Source organism: Artemia sp. Qi Xiang Cuo, chromosome 6 (genome assembly GCF_049724085.1).
Source record: "Artemia sp. Qi Xiang Cuo chromosome 6, ASM4972408v1, whole genome shotgun sequence".
Taxonomy (NCBI): domain Eukaryota; kingdom Metazoa; phylum Arthropoda; class Branchiopoda; order Anostraca; family Artemiidae; genus Artemia; species Artemia sp. Qi Xiang Cuo.
In genome coordinates this window covers 64237372-64252002 of record NC_142799.1, presented here as the reverse complement: position 1 = coordinate 64252002, position 14631 = coordinate 64237372, and the positions used below count along the sequence as shown (strand labels likewise).

The window sequence follows — 14631 nt, the reverse complement described above, 5'->3', positions numbered from 1 at the left end:
TTTTAGAATTTGTTTATTGCCAATAAGACTTTTTGGGAAGTTTAATTTGTTTAGAAAGTTGTATATACGAGTGTCAAATGATAATAGTCATTTACGATTTGTAACCATGTCATACATTAAATCAAGTAGATTATAGCTCTTGCCCTGAATTATAATCCTTTCCCCATTGCTCTCAACTTGAATTTGATCACTGTCCAAGAGATAGATTAGGAGTCGTGTTATTTTTTCAAGCTATTTGTTGGGCCATATAGTTCCAAATTTAAATAAAAATTAAATAAAATACACTTTCTTTAATTGTGTTGCAGCAGTAGATTCTTGAGGAGATGATTATTTTTTGGGATCAGCAGCAGCAGTCGATGTCGATCGTTAAGATTATCCAACTCAGTGAAGTTCGTCTTTAAATAAAAGAAGTTTTTTATCACCCTCAATAGTAATCTTTTTAACGAATATAATCAATTTCTTCTCAAGTTCTTCACGAGTGATCGTGCTACGTATTTATGGGTGACGTCGGAGAGTTTTGTCTTTCTGACTAGAGAACAATATTCAAAATTTCTAAACTAACTTGCAGTAATATTGCGAAAATGAAACCACATATCTCACGACTATACTTCTTATTAAAAATACTCCAATTGTTTTTAGAGAACAATTTAAGTGCAATTGAAAGATTTTTCTTCTCCTGTTGTTTATATACTTCTGGCACTAGAACATTACACTCGGTGAAAATTAAAAAAATTTCGTATAAGATATTAATTAACTCAGTGCAACGACCTGGTTTGAGTCGCGCTGACCTAAGCGGAGGTTTTGAACTGCTTATAGCTGAAAACAGACTTATACTTTAGGGTAGTGTCTTAAGTGTTATGATAGCGAGTAATAGCTCTGTTTAATGTTCACAGGGAGAAGTACTGTAATTTCATTGTCGAAAATATCTGTGACTACACGTAGATCCTCGGGTGTATTTTGATTAAGATTCAGCAGGATATAACCGTGGGGTTTATTAGTTGCCTGATTGTATGCCGAGAGCAGAAATTTAGGGGCACCTGGATAGATTTGTTTATTGAGGGTTATTAGCGAGCTAGAATCACGAACAAATCTGTAGATGATATAGTAGGTACAGTTCAAAGCAAGTGTTCGCATACATTTGCTCTGATGAAAGAGATTGTGTAGAACCAGAGTAACGGAAATCTGTTCATGATGAGAGTGAACAGTGAATAATTGCAACATTTGCTGGGACCATTGTTCAATAGATTCAGCCAGATCGTCAATGATCAGCCAAGATTTTGGTTCAATAGTGTTAAAAAAATCAAGTCCCTGTATGAACTGTATCTGTATCGATCCCAGGGTGGTGGTGGCAGCAATTGCTTTTATTTTATTGTATGACTCCTCCCAAATACAATAGCAATAGCAGATTTTTTTCGGCTTTTCCGCAAACATTTTATCACAATTTTTAATTATTTTAGTTAAGAGTGTTGTTTTGCCCGACATTGAGAGCCCACAAAGAAACGATCTGAATGGTGTTTCAAATTTATACATGTTCCTTTCAACAGTTCACTTGGAAAACTAACTGTAGACTCTAAGTGTCTAATGACTAAATAATTTTTTCCCTACTACTACTACTACTACTCTGTTCTTCAAGAAGAAGACAAAGACAAAGACAAACACAAAGAATCATATTTTTTTTCTTTTATTATATGCACATAAAAAAAGTAACAATACATTGAAAAAAAAAATACACTTTTTTAAATTTATTTATAATAAAAAATACAACAACATTTACATAGGTATACACACGGAGAAAAAAATAATTTTTTTTTGTTTATTTTTAGAGAGAAAAAAAAACATTAAATTAGAGAGAGCACTTGAAAAAATACACTTTTTTTTTTAAATTTATTTATAATAAAAAAAATACAACAGCAACATTTACATAGGTACAGAGAGAGAGAGAGAAAAAACACATTTTTTTTTTGTTTATAGAGAAAAAAAAAAATTAAATTAGAGATGGCACTTGAAAAAAAAAAAATCTGCTCTAAGTCCAAAAAAAAAAAAAGATAACTTTGGTGACGGTGCGCCCCCCCCCGCGCTGACGGTGGCCGCCCCCCCCCCGGGCCGCGAGGCCCCCCCCCCCCAAAGGCCGCGAGGCCCCCCCCCCCCCAAAGGTTTTTAGGAAATTAGTTACAGGACTTTATTTAAACCGAGACTTTCACGGTGGGCAGTACATTCGATCCGGTCTGAAGTTAAAGAGTGTCCACGGGGGAGGGTGGTCACACCATCTTGACAAACATAGATCTTGTCGGAAATGGTACTCATGGCTATTTTCTCTACATTTACAGTATAGTTCTTGTAGTTCAATGAACGAATTGCCAACAATTTTGCTCGTGGAATTGTATTTTCAACAATACAATTCCTATAAATGTTCATGTCGAAATTCTTGTCCACAAAGCGCGTAGTTACTCCTTTGCAACGTTTTTTGATTTCCTCGTCGTATGTCTGTATAAAGTACACCTTCGGACTGACAAACATACCATGGGAAATCAAGTCGCTTCCCGTTTCAGATTTAAATAATAGTATTGTAGTGGGCGCCCGATAATTCACGAGCTCTGTTTCCACATCACTCTCAAAAGGGTTTAGTTCTCTTCCAGACCGGATAAGTTAGAATTGTGACACCTCTTAACGCAGAGGTGATGCTATTACTCATAGCAGTAGAGACTCTGTGTCCCAATAGCAGACCTCTACTTGCCTCTTTTCCGGCCACCGTACCCTAGCCACAGTGTAGTAGAATTCCAACTTGAGCTTTTTTGATATCTCCAAGAGAGCACTGCCTGCATCACTATTTTTATTCAGGACAATGCGTCTTTTTTTCCTATTCAAAAGTACCATGTCCGGACCAATGATTGTAAAGGAAGTGTAATTGGGATCGGCAATGATTCGAGCACAGTGTTCTGGATCGGTCACGACGTCACAACGATTCATATTGCGAACACTCTGACCTCTTGTAACGAAAGCCGAATTTTCAGTGTGTGGACTAATTTCTTTTTCGGATGTCGTGTTGTCTAAAGATCTTGCGTTGAAAAAAATGGCAACACACGAGTATAAAGAATATGGCTGACTAGACTCGTGGGCTTGGGAAATCGGTATTAATGTAATACAGTAGCTACACTTTCATTTTGTTGCTCCATGATGTACAACTATGTTTTTTTTCAGCAGAAGGTCAGAAATAAGTTTTTATTTTGAAGGTGTCCAATGCAATCCGTCCACCTTGACTAAACACCTATTGAAAGGACTCAAAGAGTCCATAGTCACAGGTCTATTGATACACGGGAAAACAAAATCCTATACTGAATCGTGAAGCTTGACTGGTATCTCTCAATCAATTTCAAAAAACCATCCAACTGGTCCAGTCTCCTCAACACTGTCGTCGCCAATGTTGGGGACATGGGGAGCTTGAGGGTCATTGAGCCATTTATAGTCGCCGCAAGGTAGTACATAATGGGACATGGCCGAGGGGTAGAGAGAATTCATATCGAGGAAAACTGCATTTGATTTTGTCCCCGTCTTCTCTCCCGTTGGATCGGTTTCCAAGATACGGTCTCCGTGAAAAACAAAACCCCCCCTCATTGACCTTTCGATGAACAGATGCTGATCAATGTCAGTGATTAGCCCAATTTTTTCCCCACTAATTTTCAGGATGAGGTCTATCACTAGATGATGCAAAGAATAATAATACCCCAAATCAAGATTAAACTCATCATAGATTTTATCCGTATTTTTACACATAATTTCTAACAAAGTTAACACGTCACTCGACAAATACGGCTGGCAGTAGTCAAATCTATTTTTACACCCCCCCTCTGCCCAAACTTTTTTAGCAAAACTGTATTCTTCGGGGGTGCAACTACGATCGTGAAGACTGTCGTAAAACGATTCAATGCAAAGAATAGCCTCCTCGGCGAATCTCGACGTGGAACAATAATGGTCATAAGGATATATTCCCTTGACCGTTAACAACTCATATAAGTCATTTGGACATTGTTGCTTGAGAAGGGGGAAAGCATTGCTGCTGTCATCGTTTTTCTGCACTTGAAGTAATTCGCTCAATGATTTGGTGAAAAAACTGTAGAAATCTAAAAAGCGAATTTTATTCGTGTACTCAACACCGGCTTCAACAAATTTCCACATAAATTCCAAAAGAAGCAACTTTTCTGCGGATTTAGGTATGATTTTTTGCGTAAAGCTGTCTATCACCCATGCACCATCATCATCACCATCATCATCCACTGTTCCATTTCTTTGAAGATGTGCCAATGCAGGTAGCACAAACTTCAGATCGTAGTTAGAGTTATGTATAAAAACCGGTAGAAAAAGTTGTTGTTTAATTTTTAAATTACACGAATTATGAGCTCTCACCCGAAAGCTACTTTTTCCCGTTGAATTAGAGTCAATAAGGTGGTTGTGGTCCTGCACCGCGTCTTTTGGAGCAAGGACGCCCCAACACACCCAGCAAATTGTCCCCTTTTCCAACGCCCGGTGCTCTTTATCCGACAATGTCATCGGATAATTGGTATGACGTAATCGTGAAATTGCTCTGTTTGCCGTTTTTTATTAAAGAAACCAATAGCTTTTCCATGCTGCCCTCCTCGTCCATAGTCAAAAAACTCTTCCAATAGCATTTTATTGTTGGCGTCGCGACAGGCGTGGGCGGAGGAACATGCAACTAGTTTGTGGTCCTTGATTATATTTGGTTTTGTTGAGTCCGATACCTAACCCCGTCTTGATTCACAGTCCAAAGACACTTTATCAGATTGTAGAAGGGAATTTTGAAAATTTTTAAATTGTAAAATGTCTGCCTTCTGCCGGCATTTCAATTCTTTGATTTCCATGAAGTTTGCAATGCTCCATGTGATCTGAGAATTTTCGCTCAGATGTGAATGAGGAAAGGCACATGGGACAATAGAAACGTTCTCCAAATTTTCTGCCTCGACAGAGGAGTCGACTTATTGCAGTAACGGGGAAAAAATTACCATAAGAATTTACATCTTTGGGAGGCTCGTAAATAACCCATACAAAATGTTTAACATGTTCCGCTATCGGCGTCCTCACTGAGAACAAAACCCCTTTTTATTCGGTTTTTCCCCCCCCGAGACCAAGACAGTGTCTGTTAGGCGCCCAACCCCCCCCCACTACCGATGGTAATGTTCGGTCTATAATATTCTTTATTATTTTAATGAAGACCGAAATTTTAACAATAAGAAAAAAAAAATTAATTTATTGAAAATTTTTACAACGTTAAGTGCAAGATTGTTGAGATTTTTAATTGATGATTCATCTTTTAATGTCTTATGGGCCGCTGCTAAAAATGCATATTTAAAGCATTGCAGCCCTGTGTCAAAATACAAACTTTGAACTCCTCCTGTAGCCGACAAATCTGGGTGGCATTTTATTTTTTTTACTCCTCCCACCACTTAAAATAAAGTTTTTTTTAAATCTACTGAGATTCAGACCCATGCATTCAATGTATAAAATGGTGGAACCACTCCCCCTCTAACTAAATGCATCCAAAGTTGAAATTAGTTTATTCACCCAGTTTAAAAAGTTGTCTTCAAAATCGTTTAGACCTAGGTAGAAAGTATGGTTGCCTGTCGAAATATGAAAATAAAAATCATCCCCAGATGTACTCTGGCGTGAATATACTTTATGATTCAAGGATGCTTTCATTCCCCCCCGACCTCCCCCTTTCTTGATCTGTATATAAATAAGTGGTCGAAATCGTTCGTTCTAACTATGTAGATTTTTCAAAGGGTCAGTTAAAATAATGCCAGCGTTTTCCTCGGGAAGGCTAAAATCTACCCTGTATATCTTCAAATGTTTTACAGCAGATTCTAAAAGATACATATCAGGCTATTCCAGGGATTTAACACTGTTTTCATGTCATGATCCTGTTTGTTCAGGACTCAACTCAATAAGTATAAATTTCTCATTAAAAATGTCCCCGGAAAAATGAGCCGATGTTGTATTACTACTACTATTAGGCGGAATGGTGGAGGAGGGTGACAGGGAATTGTCAATAACACCACTCCCAGTCTGTTCAATCACATTGGGGGGATGTGACATGAGGTCTCCTAGTACATGTTCCAAGGTGTTTGGAGACAATTGATCGAGCCAGCCTGTATTGTCCTCTGATAGAATTTCATTATGAGGACTCAGTTCAAATTTACTTGTAGCATCATCTAAATATACAGGCATGAAACTATCAGCCCACTCTGGGTCCTGAAGCATGTCAATATTACAGCTTAAGTCATCCAGGCTTACCATTTCCCCAAACACATCATTAATGAAACCCTCATGCCACTTCATATTCTCTAGAACCAGTGTAGGTTCATCCTTGAACTCTGCTGGTGGTGATAGAATTTGTACTGTAAATAGACCTGCTTCATCACTCAAGGTTGCCGCTGGGAGTGCTATATTTTTAATTTGTAGAAAAAAAGTTTTATTATTTATGTAAAATAACCATTTTTTTTTATAGTTAATAAACTTTGTCAATTTCTCATAGTCATTGTTCCCACTACCACCACCACCACCTGAACAATTAAAAGAAGAAGAAAAAAAAGTTACATTGCCTTATGTCTTTCATAATGTCAACTGAACATGTTAAAAAATATATATTCTTCATTTTTGTCAGGAAAATGTAATCTTATTCTTAGGATGGTCCAGTTAGAACAAGACGCCTGCTAGAACCCAAAGTCCCTCCCAATGGGGAGAACCCTTGAGAACTGGAGCTTTCCTTCGAGGTAAGAGGATCGATACCCCTTTCCGAGTTGAGGGGGTATCGGACTCCACAACACTGTTGAAAAAGAACACAGTCTCAAATTCTTTTTCTTGAACCTTTCAAAAACGAAAATAATTGCCTGAGTTGGTTCAAAAAAATAATAATATTTTCTTCATATGTGAAACCTATAATTGGAGATTACTAAAAACCTTCTTCCTGTCACAGGAAACCCATTTAGAATTCAAAGAAGATTAGGAATCGATGGGACGATCTGATACAATGCAAATGGCTTTAGTGCAATAACATCATTTTATGGAGTAATTGCCAACGTTTAACTACAAAATCGTTTTTTTTTTTTTTTAATTTTAATTTTTCAATAGATAGTTACGTTTTTTGTAGTTAAAAGTTTATTCTTTTTTTTTTTTTTTTTTATAATATGCGTATAAGCACTCCTTTATATACATATATTTATTGCTAATTTGTTTAATAAAAGAAAATGAAATAGCTTAGAAACAAATTTTAAGTTTTTTTTTTTTAACTCATCAAAAGCTATGCGCCTGAGAAAATGTTGTCTTATTTTTGAAAATAGGGATAGAAAAAATTATGTATATACTTACAAATTCTGACTGGACTTCTATATCTGAACTCCTTTGCAAAACTTGAAGGGGGTCGAGCTCAGTAGGCTGAGCTGAGACATGGTATAAAGTAGTCCATTCCCTTTTCAACTTCCTTCCAGTTGCCATGGAGCTAACGCGGGAGTCAGAGGGCGCTGTCGCTATAAGTTGGGTGCTCGATGGATGGTCCGGATCACGGGTAACTTTTCCAGCGAATTTGATAACGGACGCCCTTGCAGTTTGTATTAATGAAGGTTCGTTATATCTCGCTTTCTTTTCTGAAGAGGGATTATTGCACGTCTCTTCTTCCTTTAAAAAAAAAGACAAAAATTTAGCATGTAGCAAAAATACATTTTGGGTTTTTGGAAAATAATTCAGTTTATGTTAGACATCTAAAGTAGTGTAAAAACATCTTGATTTCAAAATCAGGGGTTTTGATAGTGGGATGGAGGACCTTTTATAAACTGCTCCTCCCTCCCTCCCCCCCTCCTACGTCCATGCTTCCGTGACTGTATTTTTAAATTAAAACTTAAAAAGCAGTATTTGCGTTCCTTATTAAACAATATGGCGAAGAATTGCATGTGACAGTCAAGTAAAACTATCAGATTTCAATCAAATGTAGACATAAATAGAAATTTAAGAAGTGGAAAAGTTAATTAGCATGGTTCAGTCAATCCCCTCCCCCTCCTATGAGATAATAAGGTCCGTTAAATAAAAAGGATAGCTAAGCTAACAATGTTATTTATCAAATAGGGTTATAAGGTAAAAAATTTTTTTTTTGAGGAAATGGGGGGGGGGGTGAGGGTTTTGACAGCATTAAATTTCAGGAATAGATTATTCAACGCATACTGGTCTGTAAAAATTTTAAAAAAACAGCACAAAAAAAAAAAAAAACTGATCTTGATAAAAAAAAAATAAAACTGTAATAAAAAGGAAGCTTTTGTAACAATTAATATATAAAAAGAATAATAATTTTATTATAGTCCCAAATTACTGATCGAAAGATAAGAAATTTTTTTAAAAACATTCCCAAAAACTGCAGCTTATATTGATAAAAAATAACCCCTTAATGTAATCGGGCCATGTAGTTTTTTTAAAAAAAATTCATAAAAAAAAAAGCCACTTATATTGATAAAAAAAGGAATCTTTTTTAAAAATTAATAAATTTTTAAAAGAGTTAACCACACGCAGTTTAATTAAATAAGTTATTCATTAAATTAATTAAAAGACAATTTTTTTTTTTTTTTGACTAATGGCCTTGAATTAATTTAAAAAAAAACCCTAAAAAAAAGGGTAAATTATCTTGATAAAAAAAGGATGCTTTTTTAAAAAACAATAAATTAAAAAATCAAAATTTTATTATATTCCCAAATTGCCGATCGAAAGCTAAGCACTTTTTTCAAAAAACATCTAAAAGACCCATTGATCTCGATAAGAAATCACACCGTAAATTTCAACCTATAAGAGAATTAGAGGTTTTTTCAGCTCCTAAAAACAACAGGCTTCTAAGTAGATAAGTACCCTTAGTTCTAGTGTAAGGAAAGAATTTCTTCCTTAACTTAATGACAATTTCTTTTTAATATAATAATGAGAATATTTTTTACTCACCAAAAATTGCTTATACATTTTTCTATGTAAATGCTTTTTACAAAAAATGCATGTAATTCTATCTCGAATATAAACTATTCAAAACTGATGGAGAATCAAATTTGAAATCTGAATATATACAAAAATAATTGGCGGGTAAAAAGAGTCATCGGTTTTCTTGTTTACCACTAAAAAAGGACACTGAACTTTGAAGTTATGCTGAACTTTTGAAATTGCGTTATTCCCTGGCAAAGAGAGTAATGACCTGCAAAAATTAACAGAAAAAAACTGTTTGTACGGGGGCCCCTTGGAATTCAATAGATGGTATATACTAAAGTGCCCCTCCCCCCAGAATACTGTAAGTTGCACAAATGATAGGGGCGAAAAATAACAACGAAACTTTCAAAAGATGCTGAAACTGTTAAGCCTGTGGAGTAATTAAAGTTGGCAGGGCAAAGGTCGATGGAATCCTTCTAGGGGGTAGTTTCAGGGGAACGTGCCCCTCCCCCCAGAATATAATAAGTTTCACTAATAATAGTAGAGAATTATAAAAGCGAAACCTTCAACAGATGTTGACTCTGCTAAGCCTGTGGAGTAAGTAATGTTGGTAGGTCACTGGCCGATGGAATCCTACTAGGGGGTAGTTTCAGAAGAACGTGCCCCTATCCCCAGAATATTGGAAGTTGCACTAATCAGAGGGGCAAAAAATAACAACGAGGAAACCCAATTTTCGCAGGTACCCCACCCAAACATTAACTCTGTATCAGCCATTGGATTGGATATTTTCTACAAATTTTGACATGCCAAGAGCGGTATTGCAGTTTACATTTACTGAGCAGAAGAAGTTTAACGAATAAAATGAAGTTATAAATTTTCTTAGGGCTAAAAAAAGGCTAGAAGTGTGAGAATTTAGATGCATTCCCAATGTAAAGGTAAAAATACAACCTATTTAATAGAGCTGCCAGCTTTTTAATTATTTAATCAATGCAGTGACATTCAAATGAACTGTTTTTTTCTTCATATCAATTTAAGCGTTAGAGAACGGTTTATAGGTTATTAATGATGATATACACACCATTCATGCATATGTCTGGAAATTAAGAAGTAAATAAGATTTTTTTTTCTAATCTGTGCTGCAGCTTAGATTATTTGCGTACTTTTTCAAGATCCATTAGATATTATTTACTTTATTTATTTCTTAATTTTTTGCTTTCACTTTTTATTTACATAAAAAGCGAAAGCGAAATTACAATATATATTGTGAGTCACAACACGGCTTGTAACATAGTTTTAAACGAGTGAATCGATTTACCTAAGTATTATAAAGGAAAAAAATAAGGATAAAGATCCTCCTGAGCCATTGCTGGCACATACTATGTCAAAATAACCTTTCAGATGCCGGGTCTATTTTTTAAATCGAGAAGTAGCAAGCCTGTTGCCCAAATAGAACTGTTGTTGCTGTTTCCCAAACAGAGGTTGCTGTTGCTTGTTGCCAAACAGAGCATCAATCCTCTACTACCACAGTGTAGTATTATGACTAAGAGTGCGCTAAAAAACTCGAACTTACCGATTGTCATTGGTTTAATATTGATTTCAAAAGGTTCCTTAATATGAATCCCTCCAACTGGGGCCCTATCACGAGAAAACACTCGGAGGGCTTTCTGTCGGTCGAAGGGCATTTTGCGATTCAAATCTGTTGGAAAAAGTACCTCCCTGTAGACTTGGTTTGGTAGGAGGTTGGTAACAGATATATATCCCAATTCAATTGTGTGCTCTACGGAATCGTCACTTTTTGAATTATTTGTGTACCTTAAATAAGAGAATCATATGAGTCTATGCTACAATTTGGGTCAGTTAGCATGGCAGAGAGCGCCAATAAAGATGAAAATAGACACACAATTTTCAAATATGTTATTCCTTTATTTTAATTTGAAAATATAAGCGAAAGGAAAGATAATGAAAAAGAAAAAAAATGGAACTGGAAAAAAAATGTTTGTCGCACTTCAAATAGAGTAGGCAATCACACATTCGATGCGATCGCATTCTGGAAACGACAGTGACCACTTCAGACCAAAACAATAATACTGCAGTAGGTTAAGAGTGACTCGACAATGTCTCGTACTATGGTACTATTCATGAAGATTTAGTCCGAAGTTCGGTTGTGTCAATTACACTATTTATGGCGATTTAGCCCAAAGTTGGTTGTATCAATTACGCCATTTATGACAATTTAGTCAGAAGTTGGTTGTGTCAATTACACCATTTATGGCAATTTAGTCCGAAGTTGGTGATGCCAATTACACTATTTATGGCAATTTCGTTCAAAGTTGGTCGTCTCAATTACACCATTTATGGCAATTGAGCCCTATGTTGGTTGTGTCATTTACACCATTTATGGCGATTTAGTAACAAGTTGGTTCTGTAATGTACTCTATTTACGACGATTTAGTCCAAAGCTGCTAGCACAAATAACGCCATTTACGGCAATTTAGTTTAAATCTTGTTGCCTCCCGAACACTATTTAGTCAAATTTAGCTCAAAGTTGTGCGCGTAAAGAACACTATTTACATCAATAGAGACCGAAGCTGGTAGCTCGAATAGCGCTACTTTCAGCGATTTATTCAAAAGTTGGTTATGTCAATTACATTATTTATGGCGATTTAGTCCGAAGTTGGTTGTGTCAATTACACTATTTATGGCAATTTAGTCCAAAGTTGTTTGTGTCAATTACACCAGTCATAACAATTTAGTCCGAAGTTCGGTTATGTCAATTACGCTATTTACGGCAATTTAGTCCGAAGTTGGTTGTGTCAATTACGCCATCTATAACAATTTAGTCCGAAGTTGGTTTTGTCAATTTCACCATTTATGGCAATTTAGTCCGAAGCTGCTAGCGCCAATAACGCCATTTACGGTGATTTAGTCTGAAGTTGGTTGTCTCACTTACACTATTTAGGCCAATTTAGTTCAAAGTTGTTCGTGTCAAGTACACTATTTATATCGATTGATACCGAAGCTGGTTATTTGAATTGCATCACTTATAGCAATTTAGTCCGAAGTTGGTTGTGTCAATTACACTATTTATGGCGATTCAGTCCGAAATTGTTAGAGTCATTTATAACATTTATTGCTATTTAGTCCAAAGTTGGTTCCGTCATGTACGCCATTTACGGAAATTGATTCCAAAGTTGGTTGCGGCACTAAAGCCATGTATAGCGATTTAGTCCAAAGTTGGTTGTGGCAATTAAACCATTTATGGTAATTTAGTCCGAAGTTGGTTGTGTCAATTACGCCATTTAAGACAATTGATCCCGAAGTTGGTCGCGTAAATTAAGCCACTTTTGGAGATTGATTCAGAAGCTGGTTGTGTAAATCACGCCCTGTTCACCGATTGATTTAAAAGTTGCGCGTGTCACTTCAGCCAAGTACAGCAATTGATTCCGAAGTTGCTTGCGGAACGAACGTCAAATATGGCAATATTTCTTAAAACTTGTTGCGGCACTCGCGCCCTATATACCGATTGTTCTCAAACTAGTCTGTTCCAATTGCGCCGCTTATTGCTATTGAGACAAAAGTTGGTTGTGTCAATTACATTATTTACGGCGATTTAGTCCGAAGTTGGCTGTGTGAACTACACTATTTATGGCGATTTAGTCCAAAGCCGGTTGTGTCAATTACTGTCAGAACAAAAACTTAAGTTCCGAAAAGTGTTTGAGGTTAAAATAGGGCAAATTTTTGTGGATAATAGGAGCTATAGTACCAAGGGGCTTGTAAATGTTCTCAACATTAATTTTTTGGGTTGCTATATGGGTTTGAATAAGTATGAAAACGAATTTTGTCCTAAAAGTAGTTGCTTGTCCTAGTAAACCTGGTTAGTCCCAAAATATGCTTTCGTGCGTTGATAACAACTTTCTGGGTTTGATAGTGAAATCGTATCATCGCATATTATATACTTAAATTATAACAAATAATTGAAAATACTATAAAATTTGAATGAATAAACTTCTTTTATTTTATACCTTCTGACATTTTATTAGACTTGCTTCACAACTGTAACTCAATTATTTTCCTTCCAGATATTAATAGTATCTTTGTTTGCTATTATAAAAAAAAGAACAAATCTTATGATGTGAAATCGAATTATTTTTGAGGTCAAGAAATTGTCGGTAGTGAAAATAAGGTTTTCTCCTATTTTGTCTCATACAGGTAATGAATTGAATTGTATGTGTAATGAACAATGTACACTGAATTGTATGAAGAGATCTTTGAGCTTCAGAAGAAATAAGGTTGCGGTTTAAAATACTTCGAAACGAATAAGAACAACTATTTTCTTCGTAGAAAAGGTTGATTTTCGGTAAAAGAATTAGCTTTAGGGTCAACTGTGAGGGCCAGGACCCTCAAAAAGACAAATATAAAGTTTGACAATGACTAGAAAATTATCCCAACAAAAAAAAGGGAGAAGAAATTCCCTGGACGATCCCAAGATACAATTTTGCCTCTTTTTGTGCGATAATGAAAGCACTGCAATAATTACCGCCCAAATTTAAACGCAGCCAAAAACGACCAAGCGTGTTGATTTAGATTTATAGATAAACGCGAACTACTTTATAAATTCTAGCTCCTATTCCAATAAAATAAACACCAGTAATTAAATTGCAAGATTTTGTCCAAGGCCAAGTCACCAAAAATATAAAACCCCTTAAAAATAACTGGGCAGTGATAGAAAAGTGTAATTTCTAGCTGATTCAGGAATAGTAGCTAGTATATAAATAAGTCTTAAGAGGAAAATATACTTTTCCGCTTTCTTAAAGCATGACATCCCTTCATTTGGAGATTCTGATTTTCTTTGAATAAGAGACTCGTATGTCTTCCCCCTTTTTTTTACTGCTTACAGCTTTAGAGTTCCTGGGAACTGCTTAAAACCAATTTTTGTCTAATAAGAATCCTGTTACTGAAAGATCATGATGTAGAACGATATGAAGCCTTAAACAGCTCTCTATGATGTTCCGTACACTGCTTTTCACCTTCTAGTAGTGTAGAAGGAGAGAAAAAAGAGGACACGTCAGTGCTACTCATGCAAAAAGTGAGTTTCCTTTTCGTTCAAGCCAGGGGACTGTAAGTCTTCTGAATATAGTTTTCGGCCATGGCGATTTCAAAGGCGTACTTTTTATTTCAATCCAAATCACATTTTTGAGGAGTTTCAGGCTATTTTTCGAAACTCTACTTAAAAAAGAAAAATTTAATTGACAGATGTGTCATACTCATAACACAAAAACAGTAACTAAATCACATAATTTTGCTCAAGGCCGAGAAACATTGATATGATTCAATACTGGCCGCAAGAACCCACTTAACTTGATTGGTATTGCACACCACCCAGTCACAGCGTTGCCACCCTTGATATGATTCAATACTGGCCGCAAGAACCCACTTAACTTGATTGGTATTGCACACCACCCAGTCAAAGCATTGCCACCCTTGATATGATTCAATACTGGCCGCAAGAACCCACTTAACTTGATTGGTATTGCACACCATCCAGTCAGAGCATTGCCACCCTTATTTATTGAAAAATCAGATAAGATTTAATCATGATTAAGTACACACACGCAATAAAACACTATATTATTCCCCTAAAGGCTATTCAACTTGTAAAAAGGGGGAAGACAT

General features: G+C 35.9%; 1 protein-coding gene across 1 annotated transcript in view; it reads right to left on the bottom strand.

Annotated features, from left to right (window-relative positions):
- Nucleotides 1-14631, bottom strand: part of LOC148951509 (protein hobbit-like) — a 36097-nt gene that overhangs the window by 10756 nt on the left and 10710 nt on the right. The window contains exon 3 of the mRNA XM_089091134.1: nucleotides 10529-10770. Coding sequence (XP_088947260.1) covers nucleotides 10529-10770 — 242 coding nt within the window. The remainder of the gene's footprint in view (nucleotides 1-10528; nucleotides 10771-14631) is intronic.